General features: G+C 47.1%; 1 protein-coding gene across 2 annotated transcripts in view; it reads right to left on the bottom strand.

Annotated features, from left to right (window-relative positions):
* Nucleotides 1–22896, bottom strand: part of LOC135386236 (uncharacterized) — a 220632-nt gene that overhangs the window by 95545 nt on the left and 102191 nt on the right. For both annotated transcript variants that reach the window (XM_064616046.1, XM_064616047.1), the window contains exons 23-28: nt 21594–21718; nt 16866–16986; nt 11494–11627; nt 4293–4386; nt 2325–2449; nt 852–972 (exon numbers count right to left, since the gene is read on the bottom strand). In XM_064616046.1, coding sequence (XP_064472116.1) covers nt 852–972; nt 2325–2449; nt 4293–4386; nt 11494–11627; nt 16866–16986; nt 21594–21718 — 720 coding nt within the window. The remainder of the gene's footprint in view (nt 1–851; nt 973–2324; nt 2450–4292; nt 4387–11493; nt 11628–16865; nt 16987–21593; nt 21719–22896) is intronic.

Below are 22896 nucleotides of genomic sequence, written 5' to 3'. Positions count from 1 at the left end.
TACAATGCCGTAATCCTGGGACTGCAAAAATGGTTCGGGACTGACAACCCTACTACCAAGCGACGTTTGAAGCACCTGCATGTTTCCGTGGCCAGGGTCACCGAAGACGTGGACAAATGCAACGTGCTAATAATGTCTGGCTCCCGAGGTTTCCAAACGGTTCTTCAACCTCCTTCAGCCTCACGACTTTTTTGAACATTACATATTCACGGTTGACCAGCGGACTTGTTGTTCACGATGTTTCCAAAGGGAGCTTGAACGCATCAAGCTTTTCTCGATAAAGCATGGCGGAACGGTGTCAGTAAAGGTCTTCGTGCGCAACACCTTTCGGCTATGATCGCTCATTGTGCATGTGAAACTGAAAAAAACATGTTAGTGCCAGTTCATTGCTGACAGCATTCATTGTGGGTCCATGAGAACAACGGGTTCGTTCAAGATTGGAAAATAAGCTGAAATTGGACATAGCTGTTAACATGGCCGAGAATGTATGAAAACAAAAAGCCTCTGCCCCGCGAGGGCTGCACAGAAGACACGTTAGGGGGGTTGCCAAACATACAGGCCTATAGACCACTTGCACCCCTACGTCATCGATTACGTTTCGCCGCCGCGCAAAGCATGCTGGTGGGCACCTATCAACCTTATCAGCCTTTTCGGCCTATCAGCAGACGCGTTTTTCCCGCTTCTTGCCAACCAGAGCAAAATATAACCTCGAACCGGTCTTCTCGGGACGCCACATGTTTGTAAACAGAAAGTGGTCTATAGGCAAACTATACAGCAAAACTGTTCACCCATTTTCTTATTTATCTTTATGCCGCTCTGAAATCGTCAGGTGTACGCAAAGAAGAGCTTACCAGCATACTCGTTTGTCATCGACGGACATGAGACCTCGAGAAATGACGTCATGATCCCGTTGATATTTCCAGGAGCACAACTCTTCGGCATCAGATATTGTTTTCGGATTGCACTCCAAGCCTGAAAACGAACAATGTGATGTATTTGAATTCTCATAACGCAAAGCAGAGTCGTCTTTTTTTGTAAGATGCCTAGTGAATACCCCCTGTTCCCAGCTTGACTTGTTCCACGCGGGTATATGAGTAGTAAAGAGAGGTGGCGGATAAAAGCGCGGATATTTGGGTGTTCTCTATATTAATATATTAAATATATTAAGTGGCACGCGTGTGTCGACAGAAGCAAAAGTGGATGCGTTCATTCGTTTGCTTTGTTGAATGTGTCGCGAAACAGTACGGCGGATTGAAGCGCAGTGCTTACCAATGTTGCCAAATATACCAACTGTGTGGATATACCAAATATACCAACAGCTTGCGCCTTCATTGTGGTTAGAGTAAGGCGGTCGCACCTATCAGGTTTTCGCGCTCGTTTTCAGCAAAAGCGACTGACAAAGCTAACTAAAATATTGACGAAATATATGACTCACTAAAATGTTTGAGAAGCACACACAGCACATCCGGGACCACATAATAAAAAAAACAAACGAAACAAAGGCTTATTGTCGATGAATCACCAGTATTTTGGGATACTCCACAATAAATATACTTGTGTACTGTGATACGGCAGCGAACCTCGTGTACCTCGCGGCGTCCTCTAGTCGCTCGGTAAGTCACGCTGTGATGTGAAAGCAGTTTCCAGCGATTTGACCCCGTTACTTGTAGTGAATGCTCATGAATGTCAACCAGAGTGAAGCAGTGCAAATCCTTCACATAAATGACATACCCCAATTGATTCACGTAGTAGTGAGAGATGCGATGAAAATCGCTCTAATCGCGGGTGTTCTTTACAAACAGAGCACGTGACAGTATCAGGAGCCAATCGGATACTTTCAGATATAAAAAAAGGCCAATTCCCATTGCACGTCAGCGCGAGCACAGAGTCTTGCTTTCTTCTTCGTTTGTTTTTTCGTGTGATCATGTGTGACCAAGATCGTGTGTCATGCTTCTGATAGGAATAATAGTCTTACATGCTGTGGCATACGAGAGGTTAATCCACGAGTTTTATTTAACTACTAACTAGGACTATTTCATAAATTGGTGAAGCTTATGTGAAGAGTGAATCCGGTGTTGGTTTAGATTCCACACAAGGAAACCCACTTTCGTTGTCGTTCAATACGGAGATATTTATTGCCTCCAGCTGGTGACACCAGCTTTGTGAAGATTATTATTACCGAATAGAAGAACTACACGTTGATTATAATTTTTCCTATTATTTTTGGAATGATAATGGATAGTGCAGTTACAAACGCGACTGTTGAATCAAACCATGAACATGTTTTATATGGCCCCCCATTCGTTTTGTTATGCGATACTCACAGACTGGCTTCGATGTTCCACACTCAGCTTCAACTTCCTTGAAGAACTGCTCAAGATGATATGTCTCATCGCACCTTTGTTTTTCAAGTATGTCTGGAACACATGTCCTGCTGTATTCCACAACACTAGAAGAGATAAGAGGGATGAGAGTATCTCCATAATTACAAGGACATTCTGACATGATCTTCTAACATTCATTTATCGAGTCACGCAACCTAAGCGGAACAGTGAATAGCCCGGGAGAGATGGAACAGTTTTTCCGGGCATTCGAAGTGGCAAGCTACGTCAAATGCAAATAAAGATAATTCAAAAATAGACAATTTGTGTGAGGGCTAGCCAGTCGCCTTAATGGCTGACTTCCTTTCCATCGCTGCTCTTCTTATACAACGTTCCTACACCCATAGCGTGTTTACAAAAATGACACAGGACCGCGTCCAGTTGGCTGTTCGACACTCTGACACTCTTCACACGAACGTACTCAAATATGAGCAGAGCACAGCAATGCAACGACTGCGTTCTTCAGTTTCCGTTTCTGGAACTGCCTGTGCTGACTGGCCTGTAACGAGCCATGGCTGACTCCGAAGCAGCCACGGCATGGATCACACCTCGACCCGACCGCGTCTATATGGACTTTGCTAGTCGCGTCGAGCGAATAAAAGCACCCCAGGTGTGCTCGACCAAACATCTGTTACATAAGAGAATTCAACTCCACAACTCTACCCACTACTGTGAGGTTCATGAAAATGTGTTCCATGTAAATAGCGAGAGTTACTACTAATCTGTATGCCGCCGAGATAGAGAAGAAAGCAGAAGCTACAAGGGGAAAGAGAGAGGGAGATTATGGGTTTCATAGCACAAAGACGGCAAAGGCAAAAGAGCGCCATAGCTATGATAAGTGCGTGAGAGATGGTAGAGACGAGATGAGAAAGGAAAAAAGTGAGGAGGAGGAGGAACAGACTGCAGTTTATGAGCTCAGCCTACAGAGTGATTCATCCTGGCTTTCCTGCATCCAATTGGCATGCAACCACCGAGTACGTGAGCGCACTCGCTAGCCACCTAGAAAGTCCCCGTGCAAGACACCGCAAGTTCAGATTTCCTGAGCATTCAGTAGTATGTTGCAGAGACCACAAGCTCACCTACTGAGTTCCCATTCCCAAGCACCTGTTGATGTATTTGTGTTTCTTCGAACTGTGTCAGCACACGCACAAATATAGTAAATCCACTGGTAAATTCGCGAGAAAACGTGGCGTGAGATATGGTGGCGTGGAAGTCTTCTTTTCAGAAGATTTAGAGTTCAGTGTATTGAATGCTATATCATAGTTCATAACATGAGAGCTTCGCGACTGCGCACAACCAACACGCTGTCCGTTACGTCCGCAAAGGAGACAACATACGTCAACTGCCTGACTGCCTTGCTGACTGTCATTCTTTTATTTCTAAAAGTGTCGGCGACGGAAAAGCGAATAAGGGAAAGGGGTGAAAGGAGACAGTTATAGAAGAATCGTCATCTGCTGTACTCTGTCCTGAATTTTCATACGCGTCAAGTCGTATAGAGCGCTAAAGACTACCTCTTCCAACGCACAAACCAGTTTCCAGGTGCGTGCCAACAGAACAACATCACCGAACCTCAGCAATTTCCACTGGCATGTGTCGGGCACGAGCACCAAAACACGAGCAGGCGCTGCATCTATAGCACCAGCTCGGTTGGGCACTTGCCATAGTACCACAACTTACAAGTAACTGTGGGGCTTGCACAGGTCGGATGACAGGCCTGATATATTCTCTCTCTCTTTTCTCAGTCACCCATTCATTCAAACACGAGTTGGGAGGCATCTAGTGAAACTCATGGGAAATAACTGAGGCAGATTTTCCCTAGCAGTGAGTGGCGCAGCGTCGGGACAGCCTTGTTCTGCACTCATTTTCACCGCGTGTAGGGACCATTCCGAGTGCACGTAGGAAAACGCTTACCAACAATGCACTCGGGATGCAGTTGGATCCTTTTCATAATTGCTGGTGCAGGTGCTCTTTGCACGCTGTAGTAGTCCTTGAGGGCAAATGCCACCTGAAATGGAAATTACGATTTTTGTTTCTTCCATGCTTTGCTTGCAAAAAAACAGCACATTCTAACTGCAGTACCAATGTACAGTCTTGAAAACATACCTAATTAGAAATTCATAGTTAATTCACTTATCTTTAAGTATATGGCTTCAAGGGCCAATATAAGAAGGGCGAACACAGGGAATAGTACAGCAAACCAACAAAGAAATCAATAACACGAGAATACAATAGTGCAACAAGGACCTGAATTAGTAACACTGCAAGAAAAAATGGAGAACCATTTTTAATACTGTATTATTTAGAACTGAGATATGTAGCTGAAGGTAAGTAATTCGATCGTCCAATGCCACGCGGAAATGAGTTTCTCTGGAAAAATGTAATTGCGCCGCAAGAGCAGCTTTCTCAGTAAATTGGCATCCTTCTAAACCCTGTAATCCCATACAAAGCATAACTGTAATGAAAGGTCGGATTGTTTTACTGGCCAGATATTGGGCCCTTTCCATCAGGCAGTTTTTCTGGGTCCATAGATTGCATATTGCTTGTAGTCGTCTAGGGAACTCAATGTAAATAACCGTGGCGTTACAGCGGTGTTTCAGAACGCAATTTAATCCTATAATTAGCCCCATAGACATGTGTCGGTTACCATTGCATATCTTACTCCTTGCGGTCTTAAACGTGCTACACGTTCCCTGATTCCCTGCCTTTAGCTGCAAACATGTGTTATGTGGAACAGTAATGTTGAGCGTCCTTACTGTATTTTGACATATTAAATGGCACATCTTACGTAACACTGTCTATCCTAAGATAACCTATGTTGAGTTGATCTGGTGTTCCTGGTGGTCACATAATCATTATTTTTGTGTATTTCTGACATTGTGACTTCTGAACATTCAGGTTTGTAAAGGCGACTCGTCGCAGGGTGGATAAATCTGGCTCCTAGAGGGAAGTGCCCGAGCGGCTAGTACACTGTGCATTTATTGGTGCGGCACTTCGGAAAGGCTGACGACCACAGCGATGGTGATGACGGTTAGAGGGCTATCCCCTCTGGGGAAGTGCCGGACAAGTGGCTTGGCCCAGGAGACCTTTGTCCAATGTCGGCGGCCGAGGCAGTGAGTGTCGATGGACGGGTACGCACGGGCAGAGGGAGAGGGGACGTCGCACTCAGGGTACGCTGGACTCACGCGTTCCAGGAAGACGAGGCGCTTGTGACCGGTGACATCGAGGCCGATAGTCTCGTTGGAGTGGGACAGGACCGTGTAGGGGCGTCGTAGTGAGCGGCCAGCGCCTGAAGTAGTCGCACAACGCGATGAAGTAGTCGCCAGGCTGAGTGGTGGGGATGGGTGGAAAGGTACACCAGAAGTCCACCGAAAACCGAAGGGTTGTACAATAAACCAATTCTGCAGCCAAGCATGACAAGCCCGATTTGAAAGTTAAGCGGATGCTGAGTCACCTAGAGGCAAGTGTGACGGAGTGGGACAGAACCTCGTAGGGACCTGATAGTGAGGGGAAATTGTAGGATGCAGGGCGTCGCAACGCGGAAAAGCATTCCCACATGATCTTAAGGGATGAAGGATACTGGGCTGAGGACTGGTGTGGAGGGTTCCAAGCGAGCTGGCACAGTACTAGTAGTAGCGCAAGTAGTCGCGCAACGCCCGGACATAATAGCCAGGCTGAGTAGTGGTGATGGGTGCAGTGGTAGACCAAAAGTTCGCTTGTAACTGAAGTGCTGCACCATACATGAAGTGCTAAACCGTATTTTTCTGTAGCCGAGCAGGATGGGGCTGACTTGAAAGCTGAGTGGGTGCCGAGTAACATTAAGGGTAAGTGGTCAACCCAGTGGCCATGGTGTGTCAGGCAATGAGTGCAGGTTTCAGTTGGAGATCAAAATGCTCGACGAGTCCGTTCACATCGGGATGGCAGGGCATGGTGTGAAGGTGTTGGACACCGAGAAGGGCCCTGCATGGTAGCTATGATGTGTGTGGGGCAGCCAAAGCGTGCAATTCAGATGGCAGCGAGAGTGCAACGAGCCACTACGTGGAAGAAATGGTGCTGGAAGCAGGCTCAAGGTCTAGTGAAAAGCTCGACCAGAGCTTTACCTTTCGCGGGTAACCTTCGCCTGCTGTCAGGGGACACATGCTCGTGTACACTGCCGGACAATTCTTGCTCATGCTGGGCCACACAAACCACGAAGAGAACAGCCCCTGCGTGGCACGCATTCCCGGATGGCAAAGCATGTGCAACTCTTGAAGTGCTTTGATGTGTAATGCAGGAAGCAAATACGGGCGACGGACTTTGCGGGATATGTCCCACAGATGATCGAAACTCCTGTAGGACTTGCGCATGGCATGGCTAGAAGCAACCATCAGTCGCATCAGGGCAGATGGGACTCTGTGGTGGCTGAAGCAAGAACTCTCCCTTGATCTTCTGAAAGGCTTCAAGGGCTTCGGGAGGAAGGGACAGTACAGATTCAGGCTTTGCATGCATTTGAGGAGGTCAGTGATGTGCCAAGTGATATCAGCGAAGCGGGACTAGCCCTGAAATCTAGGGTAGTTGGCGAAGTGAAGGGGCGGAAACCGTTAAATAGCGACCACTTTGTAGGGAAGGGGGAAACACCGTACTTCATTAGGTGACTTCCAATGAAGGGACTCAAAATAGGCACTTCCTGGAGTTCACCACGAGGCTATGCTTGCCGAGACATCGAAAGAGCTGTCTGTTTTGGAATTCTAGCTTCTTGGGCCTCTTGCTAGCGACGAGCAGGTCATGAAGGTAAGTGAAGACGAAGGGGAAGACGCGGACAACTTCGCCCATAAATCGTTGGAATGTCTGCGCTGCGCTGAGCAGGACGAACGGCGCTCTGACAAAACTCTAACAAGCAAAAATGGGTTGGTAATTGCCTTCTTCGGGATATCTTCGGGGGCCGCCGGGATCTGGTGATACGCCCTCACTAGATCGACCTTGCTGAACATATGAGACCCACAGATATGTGGAAGGGGATTCTGATCAGAGTCTGTACATGCGTTGCAGGCCCTATAGTCCCTGCAGTTATAGTTCTTTCTTGGGCACAAGATAAAGGGGCAAGCCCACTGGCTCGAAGACTAGAAGATGAGACCTTATTGCAACATGTGGTCGAACTCCCGGCGCGCGATTTGGAGGCTTTCGCTGAAGAGGCACCGAAGCCACTGGGGGAACAGTTATCTCGATGCCGTTCAGCACTGCGCTTGGGCATGGCATCCAGGTTGCAGGGCTGCCTGACAGTTGGCCAGGATAGTAGCATAGAGGGAGGCACAGTGCTGATACCGGTGGTCTGGTGGAGCGAGGTTCAGCTTCACCCGGAAAGGTTGGTCAGGGTGTCAACCGACGTCTTCCGAGAGATGTTGATTTTGATACCAAAGCGATGGCGAAAATTGGCGCCGAGGAATGTCGTCGATCACGAAACTTCAACGAAGGCCGAGTGACCGTAGGCCAAAGGTGGGGACGGGGACGAACTCATAGCTGAAGACGCGTAACGGAGGACATGCCGGGGGCACAGTTGGGGCGCTGTCGGTACGGTGGGTAATCTAGCTCTACCCTGGTGCTGTGTCCATCAAAACACTTTGGCAGAGATGCAGTTCGAGACAAAAAAGAGACGGCTTGCGATTGGGTCGTCGTCGCAGGCTACCGTTATCGACTGGCTGCTCCGTCATCCGCTTGGTACACTCGAGTGCCCGGTCGCCGAATCTGCTGTGACAGTAACAGATGTCACCACCTGCGACTGAGCTCTGGTTGTGGGAGTGGCGGGAACGAGAAGGAGAGCGCCGTGAAGTGGGAGAGGGACACGCCGTGGTGATGGGAGAAGGCTGTGTAGCTTGCAGCAAGCGCATTAGAGAGCTCTTTGATTTGAGCTTGGAATGACAGAACAGTGAGATCTGGCGAATTGATGACACCCTCGGTGTTCATCCTCGGGGTTCATGCACGGTGCTGTCGCCCAACTGGGCAAGATGGTGTAATGAAACTACATCAGAACCGGCGCGGACCAATCGCACTTGCTGTGGCAGCCCCTGGGGAAATATCTCGCGCAAAATGGAAGGCTGAGTGTGTGCAGAGTCTCCCAAGAGCTGCTTCATGTGATAGAGCAATTCAGAGAGCCGGCGGTCGCCAAGCTCTTCTTCAGAAAGGAGCTGGCAGATGCATGCGTGTTCTCTAAAGTCAGTGTACGCGAGGACAGCCTGCTTGAAACGGTCGTAAGGGTTTTCAGGTGTGGGCGGAGGAAGGAAATGGTAGACTTGATCAACGATGTCCGTGAGGACAGCCGAGACGACGTTGAGGGAAGAGGTACGCGAAGGTGTAATTCTTCAAAGAGTAAAGCAGACCTCAGCTAACAAAAACGGGTTCTTCATCCTGAATGGCAGGGGCTTGACGTTTATGGCAACGGCTTTGACCAACAGTGAATCGCCGACGCCGTCATCATCAATCACGGCGAAAGTTGCTAGTGCGGGAGATGAAGCTGCATGTGGACGGGAACCCGTTGTAACAAGGCTCTTCGCAGGACAAAGAGACAAGTCGAGCTCCTAGGAGATCCACGGAAGGTACTACCTGAGTGGACCGCGCACCATGCATTTATTGGGGTGGCACTTCGCAAAGGTTCACAACCAATGAAAAACCTCCCATGGCAGCTCAATGACTTCTCTGTTACCTTCTCTGCTGACCTTTACTTGCGCCTTTACATACCTTTACGCAGCGTGTCGGCCTAATGTTTCGTAGGGTGTTATCATTTCAGATAAGAAGATTTGGTAAATAAGCACAGACATCAATGCAGTAACTTCTTAATTAAAATGGTGAGCGACTGACCACCCGCGGGGTACGTTCGCAAGTGTTGCGGGTTCCAGTGTTGGTGAAGCCACGGTGTACCATATAAGTATGTTACCAGCCTATGCTAGTGGTTCCCTTGCAAAATCGCCTAATGATGGCGGGCAACTACTACTACTACAAGCGGCATTTATACCTGAAAGGTATCTGCAACAAACTCTCCCACATTTTTGTTTACCTGCGACATTATCTGCGCAAAATATCGCTGTAAACTGAGACCAAAACGTACGTGTACCAGGCTAAAAATTTGGACTACAACAAAACGTCTATATCATTTCGCCGTAGTAACTCTATGCACACTAAAGTTTTTATACCCTTTTGAGTGTAAGGCGGGTACACCATAACTCATACCCCTTTGAGTGTAAAAGTTAGTAGGTATAATGAAATGCACCTAATGCCCAGGATGTATTTCAGAACACCTTCAAACTTTTACACTTAAAAGGGTTTGAATTATGGTACACCCACATTATCCACGAAAGAGTGTAACATCTGCGTCTGGGTCTACACTGCTAATTTGACGATACCCAAATCGACTCAATTTGTGGTGTAAATCAACACTCTTAAATAGTGACAAAACACATGTAACTTTGTTTACATAGTGATTGTACCATGCACATCAGCCAAAGTAAATGTATAACATGAACATGTAATGTGTTGTGTCCTCCAAATATAGCTATTCCGAACTGGTGCCATATTGGACCATTATACGGACTGATATACGCGTTTAAATACCTAGAGGTATCTGAACCGCGGAGACACCTAAATAGAGTGACGGAACGAAAGCTCACTTAGAAAGGCATTCCCTTTCTCAGAGAAAACAGATATTAGAGTATATACATTCCCTGTCTTCCGAGCGTCTGCAAGTTCCATAACCCTGCTCGCATTCCAGTCAAAACGAAGGGTGAGGCGTCTAAAGTTGATTATATACACGAAAAACACTGGAGGGAGGAATTGTTCGGCCATCGACTCACCATCAAGATAACGTTTACGTTTCTTACTCGCTTTGTTACGAGGTAAAATCAGTGTACTCAGTCTATGCGCCATTCATGTTCCAGGACAAGATTTTTGAATAAGGCAAAACAGCCTTAAACAATTAGACGCTTACTACACCCTTAGTACACCCTTAACACACCAATATAAATGTGCACTCAATCAAAGTAGCAAAATCGGAGAGTGGTGTCGTTGAATCGGATATATAGTCAGCTCGTTCGCACGACCTTGAGTTCGCGTCGCGGCCGCGCGAGGGCTGCAGTGAGGGGCATGCAATGTGAAATAATTGAATGGAGCGCTCGTTAAACTTTCTCTACTGAGCACCCCGCGACCTAGTGTTTTGGTAGCGCTCTGATTCGAATATCCTTGTTTAGGGATTGTTGAAACTTTAATGTCGTTCAACGTGCTCTTGTTCAGTAACGGATGTTGCCCAGAAAACTAGCTAATTTTTCGTCCACTACTTGCACACACTGTCCTTCGGACGTTCGCCTGCCCGCACAAGTCGCCTGCTACTATGACATCAGTGCTGCCCTGCAAGCTTTTTAATAGAGTATGTATCTAATGGAATATTTATTAGAATATGTATATACAAAAAAAAACGTGTTGCGGGGAAATAAAAAACAAACAGCAGCAATGCAGAAATTTTTATAAAATATACCATGGTGCTTACTACTATCGCAAATGAGGAGCCGCTGAAAGTCTGCGTTTTTTCTCACGTGCGTTAGTGGGTCTTTAGTTGCATTCAGTTTATACAGGATTTTGACTGAACACGGAAACACCATCATTTGTATGGCCTTCTGATGCCGCTTCTTCGAAAAATTACAATTACAAATTACAGTAATGGTTTCTGGTGCTGCTGGTCGTACGTCTAACGCGTAATCTCATTGACGAATTTCATACCACGACCCTAATTGCCTGCCTTTCTAAATAATTGAAAACAAAAAAAACGTAACAGTCTTAAAAACTACAGCGAAGACAGAGCACAGACTATGACCAAAACATGCGTGGGTGAAATATGGCCCTTAGAAATGTAAGGGTTCCCAACCCCTGCTGTAGTTCAACACCTCCGTGTGTGTGTGTCGTCCTTGACCCTCTGCATTCTTGATCATATTCAGTCCGAACCGACACGCTCTACACATTTTCGCAAGGCTATATATGCAGTTAGGACGCATCGAGACATAGCATCTTTACCACCGACGTGACAAAAACTGCTGCTCCCCGAACACATTTGGAATGCGTTGTACGAATACCGCAGTCTTCCTATGGCTGTACTTACATTCTAAGTTCGATGCTGCGCATTCGTTCCTGATGTCACTCTCTATCCTTGCAACATAGTTTTTAAGAAGTTGTTCACTACATCCTTTTGGTTTTAATTGGTCTGGCACACACTTCTTCTTGTAGTCCAAAGTGCTGTAAATGATAGCATAGAAGTACCTGTTACATGACAGGGACCTTCTGAATAAAGTGTCACATCAATTTCAATCATGCAAAGCATGAGCGTATGCATGAGCCTGAGCATAAGCATATTCAAAACGTATAGAATCCGTTTATGTTAAAAAAAAGAAACATTTGAATTCATGGTTGTTGGGATACCCAGTCCTGACAAGTTAATGGCGCCACCACACCAAAATGGCGTCGCTTCTCCTTACTTACTGTAGCAGCGGTACAGGGATCTACAAAAGGGTAACAATCCCGAATTCGATTTACCTCACGAGTTTTCCAGTTAAATATTCATTCAAGGATGAGACATCCATAACAGCTGACTCGGTGCCCCCTAGCGACGGTTTGTTGGGTAACGGCTGGTGTGATCCACGTCATTAATGCGATAGCACTCTTGCGCTACCGTCGGAAATTCCTGCGGATGGCGTCAAATAGTCAGCATGGGCGATGAGTGGTGTCACGGGATGGGTGGTGTCGGCGCGGACAGGTTAGCACAGGTTTCTACCAGACTTCTCCCCCTCAGTTTCCTTTTCTTTCTCCCCTTCAGAACAGTTTTCTCCCCCTCTGATAGTACCAGGCGTATTGCACAGTTGCGAGTGCGTCCTTGCACCTTGTAGGCGTCCGTCTCTTGTTCACCCTATTCTTCAGGATGCCCCAGACGTTTTCGATGATGTTTAAGTCCGGGCTCTGCGCAGGCCACGTCAGCTGCATTACGCTGAGGTCGTCGAGAAGGCGTTGGACAGTTTTACTACGATGGACGGAGCTGCCATCGTGCTGGAAATTGTAGCACCCATCCGGGTACGGCCCGTCCAGAGCATAGGGGAGCAGCGCCCGGTATGTCCATAGAGTGTTATCCAGTGGCCGGCACACGGTGAGCATCTGGGGCGCCCTGACGTACGACGGACTCGGGCCTTTGGTACGACTGGAAAGGCGCTTCAATTCCATGGCCTACGGAGAGGTCATCGAGAGGACGCTGCTTCCCTATGCTCTGAACGGGCCGTTCCAGGATGGGTGCTACCATTTCTAGCACGATGGCAGCTCCGTCCATCGTAGTAAAACTGCCCAACGCCTTCTCGATGACCTCAGCGTAATGCAGCTGACATGGCCTGCGCAGAGCCCGGACATCATCGAAAACGTCTGGGGCATCCTGAATAGGATGAGCAAGAGACGGATGCCTACAAGGAGCAAGGACGCACTCTGGGAATTTATAGAAGCAGAATGGTCCTTGCTACGTGAAGACGTGGGCCTTGTCCGTCGACTATACGCTTCCCTTCCTGTGCGCATGGCCTCCGTTATTGCTGCGAAAGGGAGGCTGACAAAGTATTGAGACAGTATCGTCTCCCACGCCTCTTTTTTTTTGTCTGTGTGTGTGTGTGTTCAAGGGTACACGCTCTTTTCTCCTGTTTTTGTCTAATAAAAAAGGAAAAAAGCTAGGCACTGCAGCCCGTTGTCGCCTCAATTCATCTTAGCGCCCTGTTATCTCTCGATAGCGGAGAGACTTCCTTCCCGTGATACGCTCGGTGCCGTAGACCGAAAACGAAACCATTTTGGCGTTCGTTACACTCAAAAGCAAAGTTACCACTCTACTACCACGGTGGGCCGCCACAAGCGCACTCTTTCATCCCTCTGAACGAGTGGGCTCGCCCGCTTCTGCTCGCCGCTAGGATATCTCTGCCCAGAGAAAATACGCCGCTCGCGCGTTCCGTAAACTTTTGTCCAGCACTGTACGTTGGCTGTGTAAGATCAGAGTATTGTGAGGATTTTGGTTTGATGTTTTTTTTTTTTTTTTGCCAGGAAATTCCCGCTTTACCGTGTTTGTTCTCGTCATTTGGTTGGCTGCAAGGTGTCATGGCAAGCTCCGGCAAACCAATCAGATGCGCGGAATTGTGATTGGCGGGCCCAGCCTCAGGAGTTTCTACCAATGGCCAAACTCGCTTTTATTATACGACTCTGACGCTGAGTAGAGTCCCTTTACCCGGGGGAAGAGTATCGCAATCGCTTTCCCAGTGCCGCCGCCTCACTCATTCGCCGAGGCGCGTCACGTGAGTTTTCCTCCTCTTTGCTTCCAACCTCCCGCCGGGTCTACCGGGAACGCAATAGCTGGGACGCATGTGCGTGTACGTTCGTGTACCGTTCTTCTTGTACGTGAAAATGGTTCCCAGAGACGTGACGAACTACGAACAACCATGCCAGGGGGGGGGGGGGACGTTGTGCAGCAACAGGACAGTCAGGCAAAGCCTTTTTCTGCATCTCGACGTGCAAAAGTGACGGAACGCGTCAATCGGCACAGAATCGGCCGGAAGAACTTCGCGCCTACGAATGACACGCGCTTGAGCGAGGTAAATTTCGTGGTGTGTTTACACCATTTTGCACACAGTATTGAATAACGTGTGAATAACAGTTCAACTGTGCGAAGAACAGCCGGGCGTATCAAAGTAATGCTTGTCGGATCTTCCCATTGTGTTCCCTGTTCCGCCATGCAAACAAAACGACGCTCTCGGGACAACTTCACACGCAATACTTTGAGGACAAGGAGAATCGAAAGGAAGTAGTTGAAGTGGACGGCTGTCCGAAGCATTTTTGCATACCGGACACCTACAAGGCTGACGAAAGTTCCTATCCCCCGTTCTTCGCACCCAGAGTTCTCCGAGGGGTCACCCAAAGACTTGCACACTGAAGTTGATGACACCCTAGTGTAAGATCAAGGGGCAGTGGAGGAAGGTAATGCCTCGAAATATATGTAGACATATGCACCGTATCAGGTACTCTTATTAAAAGTATTTCTAAATATTGAGATATAATTGTGAGTGAACCAACTTCGCAGAGGAAGACAACACCGTCACAAATTTCTGTGACCAGAGGATCGAGGAATACGCATATAATAATATAATAACAAGTCATATAACATAATATAACATAATAATACATCATATAACATAATAACAAGTAATATAACATATAATAATAAGTCATGTGATGGTCCCCTCGACAAGATCGCAGTCTTAAATGGACCTGAAGCTCACGGTCTACTCCCTCATTCGACATCAACTGCTTATATTGGAGCTGGAGATTGGAAAAACAATCCACAACACTTAACTGCGAGGAGGTTATTTATGTCAATCTGAAGCTGCACACACACCAGCACTATAGCTTTACGTCCACAAAACAAGTGAACGAAAAGGAAAAAGAAAACTGCTCTATAGAGCGCAAACGAGACTCGACGACGCCTTTTAGCGGCGAACACGCGCCAACATAATTCGTCTGTTAGCTACAGAATACAACAAATGATCCTGTAGTGACGCTTGTGCCCTGTTTCATTAAGTATGAGCCGAGTCCCACCACAGGAAGTCTTGTTTACATGAATACGACACAAGCGTATCGAATCGAGACGAAACAGGAGAGAAGCAGATACGCCACCGTTTACATGGATGCGCATCGAGCCCAGACCGGAGGTGGCGCCATGCCGCGTCATATCGGAACGTTAGAGGCGCGCCTCCGCAACTACCGCAGTTTCCGGTGTCCCGCAACCTTTGCACGTGCTTCGCACCAAATGTTCAAGCGACGAAAACGTGGCATCTACATCCCGTTTTCAAGCGTACTTCATAATGAAATCTGCTCCACATCTACAAGCCCTGCTGCTTCTGTCAGTGTAGACTAACCTATACATCCAGAACGAAGCGTGGCTGGGAACTCCCTAATATAATCATTTTGTGATTCTGACTAGGAGTGGCAGAAGACGCAACTAGCTCGCAGCTGAACGCCGCTTCCCACAATCCTCTGTTCCTCCCTCGATGCGCCTCGTCTGTTTACATGCACAATGTGAATGCGTATCCGCCATCTCGATCCACCTGTGTTTAGCGAATTGAATTCGATACGCTCTCCTAGCGAATTGACCAGTTTACATGGGTCGATTCGATTCGACTGCTGGATACGACACGCTTGTGTCGTATTCATGTAAACGAGGCTACAATAGTTCTGGTGCACAGCCGCAAAATCAACGCGATGTAACACTGACTACAGCTATCCAACACGCGCTCCGCGGCGGCTAGGAAGCAATATGGCTGCCGGAGCAGATGACGCGGAGCGATTGCGGTACTCTTCCCCCGGACTCTGAGGCGGCTTGTGCGCCATCTATTGAGAGCGTAGGCAACTAGACGATATGTCAGGCATGTTCAAAGTTCTGTAACTGATATTGTATCGAATATAGTCAGAGGGTGTCAAGGTTTAGGTGAAAAAAACGCACACTGGCACTTCAACATTAAAAACAAGTATAAGCTTGACGTTTCGGGAACAGAATTGCTTCCATCATCAATAACAAGTGTCCTGGCTGAGTTGCTCAAACTAAAAGTCGTCGACGTCGCGGACCAGTACGGGAACAGGGCAGCTGGCAGGGAGTACGGCGTCGACGAGCGTTGAGAGTCTCTGTTGATTTTGTTTGTGCAACTCTGGTTTAGCGCACAAAGCGGTCGCGTCGTATTACCCGCGGCTTATCTGCGAGTGCGGCTTATCTGCAAAAACATTTTCAAAATGTATCAAAAAACGAGTCCTGCGGCTTATCTGCGGTGCGGCTAATACGCGTGAAAATACGGTACTCCCTATAGGTTCGAATGCCTCGATCTTTTCTCGACAAAGCACGGCATTACGGAGTCAGTATATGACTTCGCGCAACGCCTTTCGGCCGTCGTGGCACAGTGTGCATGTGAAATTGAAACGGATGTTCTGGCTTGCTCATTGCTGTGACCATTTTTGCGAGACTTCGAGACCAACGAGTCAAGACAAAAGGCCAAAGGTCTGTATGCACAAAAGTCTCTGCCCTGTTATGGTTGCACAGAAGACACGTTGGGGGGGGAGGGGGCTCCAAATATTCAGGTGATCTCTGCTCCTACGCTTGGCCCATATAAGCAAAGAATTCCGCAACATACAAAATTTTTTTCACGCATTTTCTCGTTGATAACTCGCAGAAAAATAACCGTTCTACGAGAGTCCTTCATAGTGCAAGAACTTTCTATGAACCTTTTCTACCTTCGAGAACGGAAGAATGGCTCCCATGGCGTTCTGCTTTTCAAGAACCTCTTAGAGGTGAAAGATACGGACAATGACTTTACGGACAAGGATACGGACTTTAAAAAGTTCTTTCTCGAACGGTTTATTTTTCTGCGCGCATGATTGCACTGTGGCACTTCCGGATACAGAGGAAGAAGGGCTTACCAGCACCGTCGTTTGTCTTGGACGGATGGCGGGGCCCGTGAAACGACGCCATGGTCCTGTTGATATTTCCTGATGCATGAATCTTCGGTATCGGAGATTGTTTTTTGATTGCACGCCAAGCCTGAAAGCGAACAATATGATGTATTCAAGTGTTTATAATCCACAACAGAGTCCGCCTTTCATAACTTGCCTAGGGAGTATCCCCTGTTCCCAGCTTGATTTGTTCCGCATGGGTACAGCAGTAGTAAACACTGGTGGCGGATAAGCGCGCGTATAGGTCGCTGCCCTCGTTAATTGTCTGCCAGCCATATCCGCAGCGCCACCGAAACGTTAATAACGATAAAAAATGAAGCAATAACGCGACAAACACAGTAAGCGTCCCGTATGTGTTGATGAAGACGTGCCTCGCGAAGCAGTGTGCCAGATAGAAACGTGGCGCTTACCAATGTTGCCAAATTCGCAACTGTGTCATTGCTGGAGATTGCATCACGTTGCGTGCAACAGTCGGCGTCTTGGTGGTGGTTAGCGTAAGGCGGACGCCGCTGGTTTCCGGAGCGATTTGTCCATAAACTGACAGACTGTGACGTCGCTGACGTTGTCAAAGGCAGTTGTCTAGACTGATGGGCAGTATGAACGCACGTGACAGATTGCGACGACGCTGGCGTTGTCAAAGCCAGATGTCTAGACTGACGGGCAGTATGAACGCACGTGACAGATTACGACGACGCTGGCGTTGTCAAAGCCAGATGTCTAGACTGACGGGCAGTATGAACGCGCTTTGACATCGCGCAACTATTACCGAACTTGTCAGTCATCCAGGCATCCATGCCCGTGTTGGCATGTGCAGATCGGTAATGAAAGTGCCGGTAAGCAACCGGCTGGATATTGTATACCTTTCGAACACGTTTACGAACCATGCCTCTAGCAAGACCAGCTCTTCTGGTTGACTCGAAGAAAACGAAGCTCTGTGCTGGCAAATTACCTTTCAGTGATTCGGTTTTTACGTTATGTGGCATTTTCTTTTACTTTTCCTACATGTAAAGGTTGTCCTTGGTTCATACTGGTGACACTCTGTTCTGCAGAGAGACAGGACGTCGACAGAGAACCGCCAGCCCCTCTTCGATACTTACGCGCGTTTTAACGTGGGCATATCCGGTGTGCAGGACTTAAAGCTTTGTTTTTGTAGTAGAGAAAAGGTCTAAGATCGTAAAGTTTGCTGGGAAAATGTAACCGAAATAAAAAGGCAACCTTTCGAGAAACGGGCGAGTAAATTCCCAAATATATGCCTAAACATTTGCCTGTTTCAGCCCACACCTGTAAGAGGTACACGCAATGTAGGTAAAATGAGTCATTAGAATCTGGAAATAAACGGTACCAAGTATAGCGAAAGTTGGAACCAAATTCCGCTACAAAGCATATTGGCCATTTTCTACATAACAGTGTGTTCGATCAGTGTGCCAAAGTATGCACTAACTTGGATGAATACTAAAGGCTAAAAGTACCTGTTAATGCGTGTATACAAGAACGACCAAGTGAAACGCTCGAATTGAAAAATTGAGTTCTCTCGATTTTTTTTTTTTTGCATAACACTAGAAGCCTTTGTAGAAGCTATGCATTTACTGTTTTTATATCGTGAACTCCTAATACCTCAAAAAATAAAAATAAATCCAGGAGGTAAATGTGATCCGTCTGCCTGTCCTGATGTGGAATCAGCTTGAGGCAACACTGATCTGAATATTTCGGTGAACGAAATTTTGGATCATTCGTACCAGCAGCAGCAGTTCATTTTTCACAGCTTGAAACTACGTCTTATCAGATCGTATTCTATGCCGCACAATTTAAGTCTCGATAACAAATTCCAAAAAGAGGCATATGACAGCTGTAAACATCAAGGTGCCTGACTGTAGAAGAGTGTGAACATGTAAATGAAAAAAAAAAATTCTTCGTGTAATTGTAGAAATGTTGAACGTCCGCACTAATTTCTTTTCACAAACGAGGGAGCAAAGAAATTCTTGGGGAAAATATGGACCCTCGTATTGGAGTCCCGATAAATGTTGAGTCCACAACAAACTTTCATTGTAATGCAGGGCACCGTTTTCGTTTCTTACCTTTCTTTTCTTACCTTCACATTTTGGGCGATTTAAAGGAGCATTAAAGTGGTACCTAACATGGCCAAAAACTGCTCTCATCTTGTAAAGCAGTATGTGAAAAGCATTCCCACAAAATATTTGTCCAAAGTTGTTTCACCACGACGCAATTAATTTGGAAAATCGCTGCCGCGGTGACAAGCCGGAGAGCTCGAACTGCAGACCACACCCACTTGGTGGTAGAGAGCCCCTCATTCGTTCGCAGGAAAAACCGTCTGCTACGAACATTGCGAGCTGTTTCTTGTTGATTTCTAGTCATTATATGATTTATATCACGTTTTCTATTAAAAAACAAAGCATATATGCAGCCTGAGGAAATAAAATTACGATCACAAGAGTAATATATCCGTGGCTTCTGTGCAATCTCAGAATTAACAGTAGCAGAAAGCAAGCGATGGCGGCGGTATTGTGGCGCCACCTGTTACCCACTGAACCAACTGCGCGGTGAGAACTGTCGGACAGGCTGCACACTGTCGAGAAGCACAGGATTTTCGCTGTACAAGCGCAGTTAATTTCAGGCTGCACCCCTCGTTCTTCCTGTGGTGTCTGCGGTTCCAAAAAATCGTGGTTGTGTCGTGGACAGCCTTCAAACCCTCCATTTCGGACATCACGTAGCCGGAGAACGCATGGCGTCTCCGAAGCGGTAGCAGACGTTCCGGCCTGCGCGATGTTGCTCAGCTCGATCATGTAACCCCAGGTCCAATGAGGAACGTCCTCGCCACTGGCGTCACATAGTGACGTGTGTGGTGGCGCTCATGTGGTGAAGGCGAGGGAGGGTGTCTCGCGCACGGGAGGTTCGGGGAGCTATTGCAGGCGTCCCAATTTCGCTACGGTTGTACTAATTGTGGGAAAACTGTTTTCGGCCGCCTAACATTCAATACTGACGAAAAACAGAAACAAAGTTGCGGGCCTCTAGACTGCTCCTTTAAGGGGTGTGTACTTAATTTTTCTGCCATCCTAAATGTATGGAAGCGTTGATAACTGTGCTTCTATTTCAGTTATCTTGATTATAACGCACTGTGAGTTATGATGTTCACTACCGTCCACCAGAGCGAGAATTGACTGGTGTGATACCCAGAATCGTTTGATCATGAAAACCGTGGTCCCTCAACTTCAGTTGGATCAAGTCTTTGTATGTTGAAGTCAAGTCTTTGTATGTTGAAGTGTTCCATCCACTACAGTGTCCTTCAGGTTCATGAGAAATTAGTGCTCCTGGTACAGTATCGTTACACGCTGCATGCAAAACGGTCTCGCTGGATCAGCATGGAAACGGCATGTTTAGGAAAATTGTTGAGCTTAATGTCTGCTGCTGTTTTATCTAATTCGCTATCTGCGCAATGCATTTCGTTGCAAGCATAAAACGTGGAACAATGTTCTTCTGAAACCTGAAAAGCAAAGAGTATAACGTGAACCAAATGCTGGCACTACTGAGACGCCGCCAGACAACAACCGTATTTTGCTGTGCGTCGCTTGTTTTCATAACACGAGATTTCAAACCGTTCCGATACAAAGGCAGCCAGACAACGTAATGGGTAGGTTTGATAGATGCGGGTGCATTATTACAATCTCCGTTACACTTCCTACGGCTATAAGGACGGAATTGTTTTCAGTAAAATTTCCGTACTTGCTAGTGAGCGCCAGCGTGGTGTTCTTTCTCGGCACCTCTCCATACGGCACTCGGTTGACCGTCACCTTGTACCGACTATGGCCAAGTGTTTTTTTCTGTCTCCCTTTCTTCGTACATTTCAACCTGAAGCGCGCAAAGAGTCCGTGACATCCCTAGTTCACACGGATATAATTCAGTTGGCGCGGATAGAATTTATCGTTTCGGAGTGGCAGTGCGACGCCACTGTGACGCACGAGCCACCCGCTATGGTAAGCATAGGTCAACTGCTTCTTCAGTAGTCTTCATCAAGGAGGATCATTTTGTGTGAAGTAGAAAGGCAGCGGCGTGAACGATTTACGTTTTTCCTGCCTCAGGCGGACTCCATCGCGACGCCTCTTCAAATATGTCTTCATTCACGTAATCCCCCCACGCTCTAACAAAGCAGAAGACTGAATGGACGTCCCATGGTCCGCTTAGATACATAGTCTGAGTAACCGGACCACAGTTTTTTTTTTTTCATTTTTGTGTGTGTGATCCTGAATAATAGTCCAACACTCTACGCCAACGAAATGTTCACTCACGAGCTGTATTGAAGTTACTGAAGTAAAAACTGCGACATACTTTTTCATACTCTTACGTAAAGAGTGACGCCTCTATGTTGCTCTAGATTCTCTATAAAATACCTACCTCTCCTTGGTTAACAGCAGTTGGTGTCATGTTGTGAACACGGTGGTATTTGTGTCCTACGCTTGCCATACCACTAGCTTTGTTAAGCTAAATATTACCGAATCAAGGAATTACAAGTTGATTTCAAACGTTCCAATTATTATTGCGATGACTATGCAAGCCAGCAGAAGCAGCAGCGCCTGTGCAATATGGTGACTTATCGCTGGAGCTACAAACAGGACTGTTGAAGCAGGCCATGCAACTTGCGTTATATTATCATCGGCGTTCTTTTTGTTATTCGATACTCACAGTCTGGCACCGATGTTCCACACTCAGCGTTGACGTCCTTGATGAACTGCTCAAGAAGATCCTTCTCATCGCAGGTTTCTCTTTTGAGTATTTCCGGAACGCAAGTCCTGAGGTATTTCACCACACTGGAAGATATAGGACGAATACAAGAATCTCCTAAATAAGATGGACATGCTGACGCCACGTCGTAAAACCGTTTGATTGAGACACGCGGAATAACCAGCACAACGGACTGATGGCACAGTACACAGATGGAACAGTATTTCCCGGCTATGGAACCTGCAAGCTACATAGGTCTACGTCATTGGAAAACAGTAAATTTGCGTAACAAATAGCAAATCGTCCTTACTGGCTGACTTTTGAAAAATATAATACATCGCCCCTCCCACGTAGACACACTGCCCTCTTCATGCAGCGGACCAACATCAGTAGCCGCGCTTACATCAACTTGGAAGAGCGGGTACAGTTGACTTTCCAGTCGAGTTGAATTTGACGAGGCACTGTTTACATGAATTGCTCAAATGGGAGCCGACCGGAGCGACGCAGAGAGTGCCGACAAGACGAACGGGATCGGCCCGAATTCGACCCGACCGCGTTTACATGCACTTCCCTACACTCTAAGAAAAAAAGGAGTAAAACGGGGAGTAATTGCAGCTTCTACTCCCTTAGATTGCAATTACGCCCTATTTGAGTCCCCTAACCTTTACATTTACTCCCCAGGACTGCAGATTGTCACGGAACTTCGCGATCGGTCCCCTGAATGCAGCAGTCTACTTAAGTATGTGCCCTTGGTAAATTTGATGGCATAAGGCTGTATAACTCAGCCAACGTAGCAATTTTCCAGCCACACAGAGTAAGAAAGAGCGCATCTTTCTTCGCAAATTGTGCTCTATGTATGGCGCATCACGTTTGACGGTTTGCTTCAAAGCATTTTCACGCATGCACACGAATTATGTACCTGGGACACTTACAACTGCGCGTGAAATGCAGTCTCCACTCTGCGACATTCATTTACTCCCGAAAGGGACTATTTTTTGTGGCAATGCATTTAGTCCCCAAAAGGAGTAAAAGTACTCGTTTTTTTTTTCTTAGAGTGTAGTCCCGTCGATCGAGTCAACCCACCCCTGCCGTCGAGATGACGCGACTCGACTCTGCGCGGGAACATCTCGACCCAACATCGTTTACATGAACGAATGGAACTCGACAAGTCGTCCGCTCATGTCACGTTTATGTGAAGGCGACGAGTATTGCATGCATGGGGTGAGAGCTGTCACTAATCTGTATGCTGACCAGATGGAGGAGG

The sequence above is a fragment of the Ornithodoros turicata genome, chromosome 2 (assembly GCF_037126465.1).
Source record: "Ornithodoros turicata isolate Travis chromosome 2, ASM3712646v1, whole genome shotgun sequence".
In the NCBI taxonomy this organism is placed as follows: Eukaryota; Metazoa; Arthropoda; class Arachnida; order Ixodida; family Argasidae; genus Ornithodoros; species Ornithodoros turicata.
Note: the sequence above shows the minus strand (reverse complement) of the source record. Positions and strands in the feature narration are given on the sequence as shown.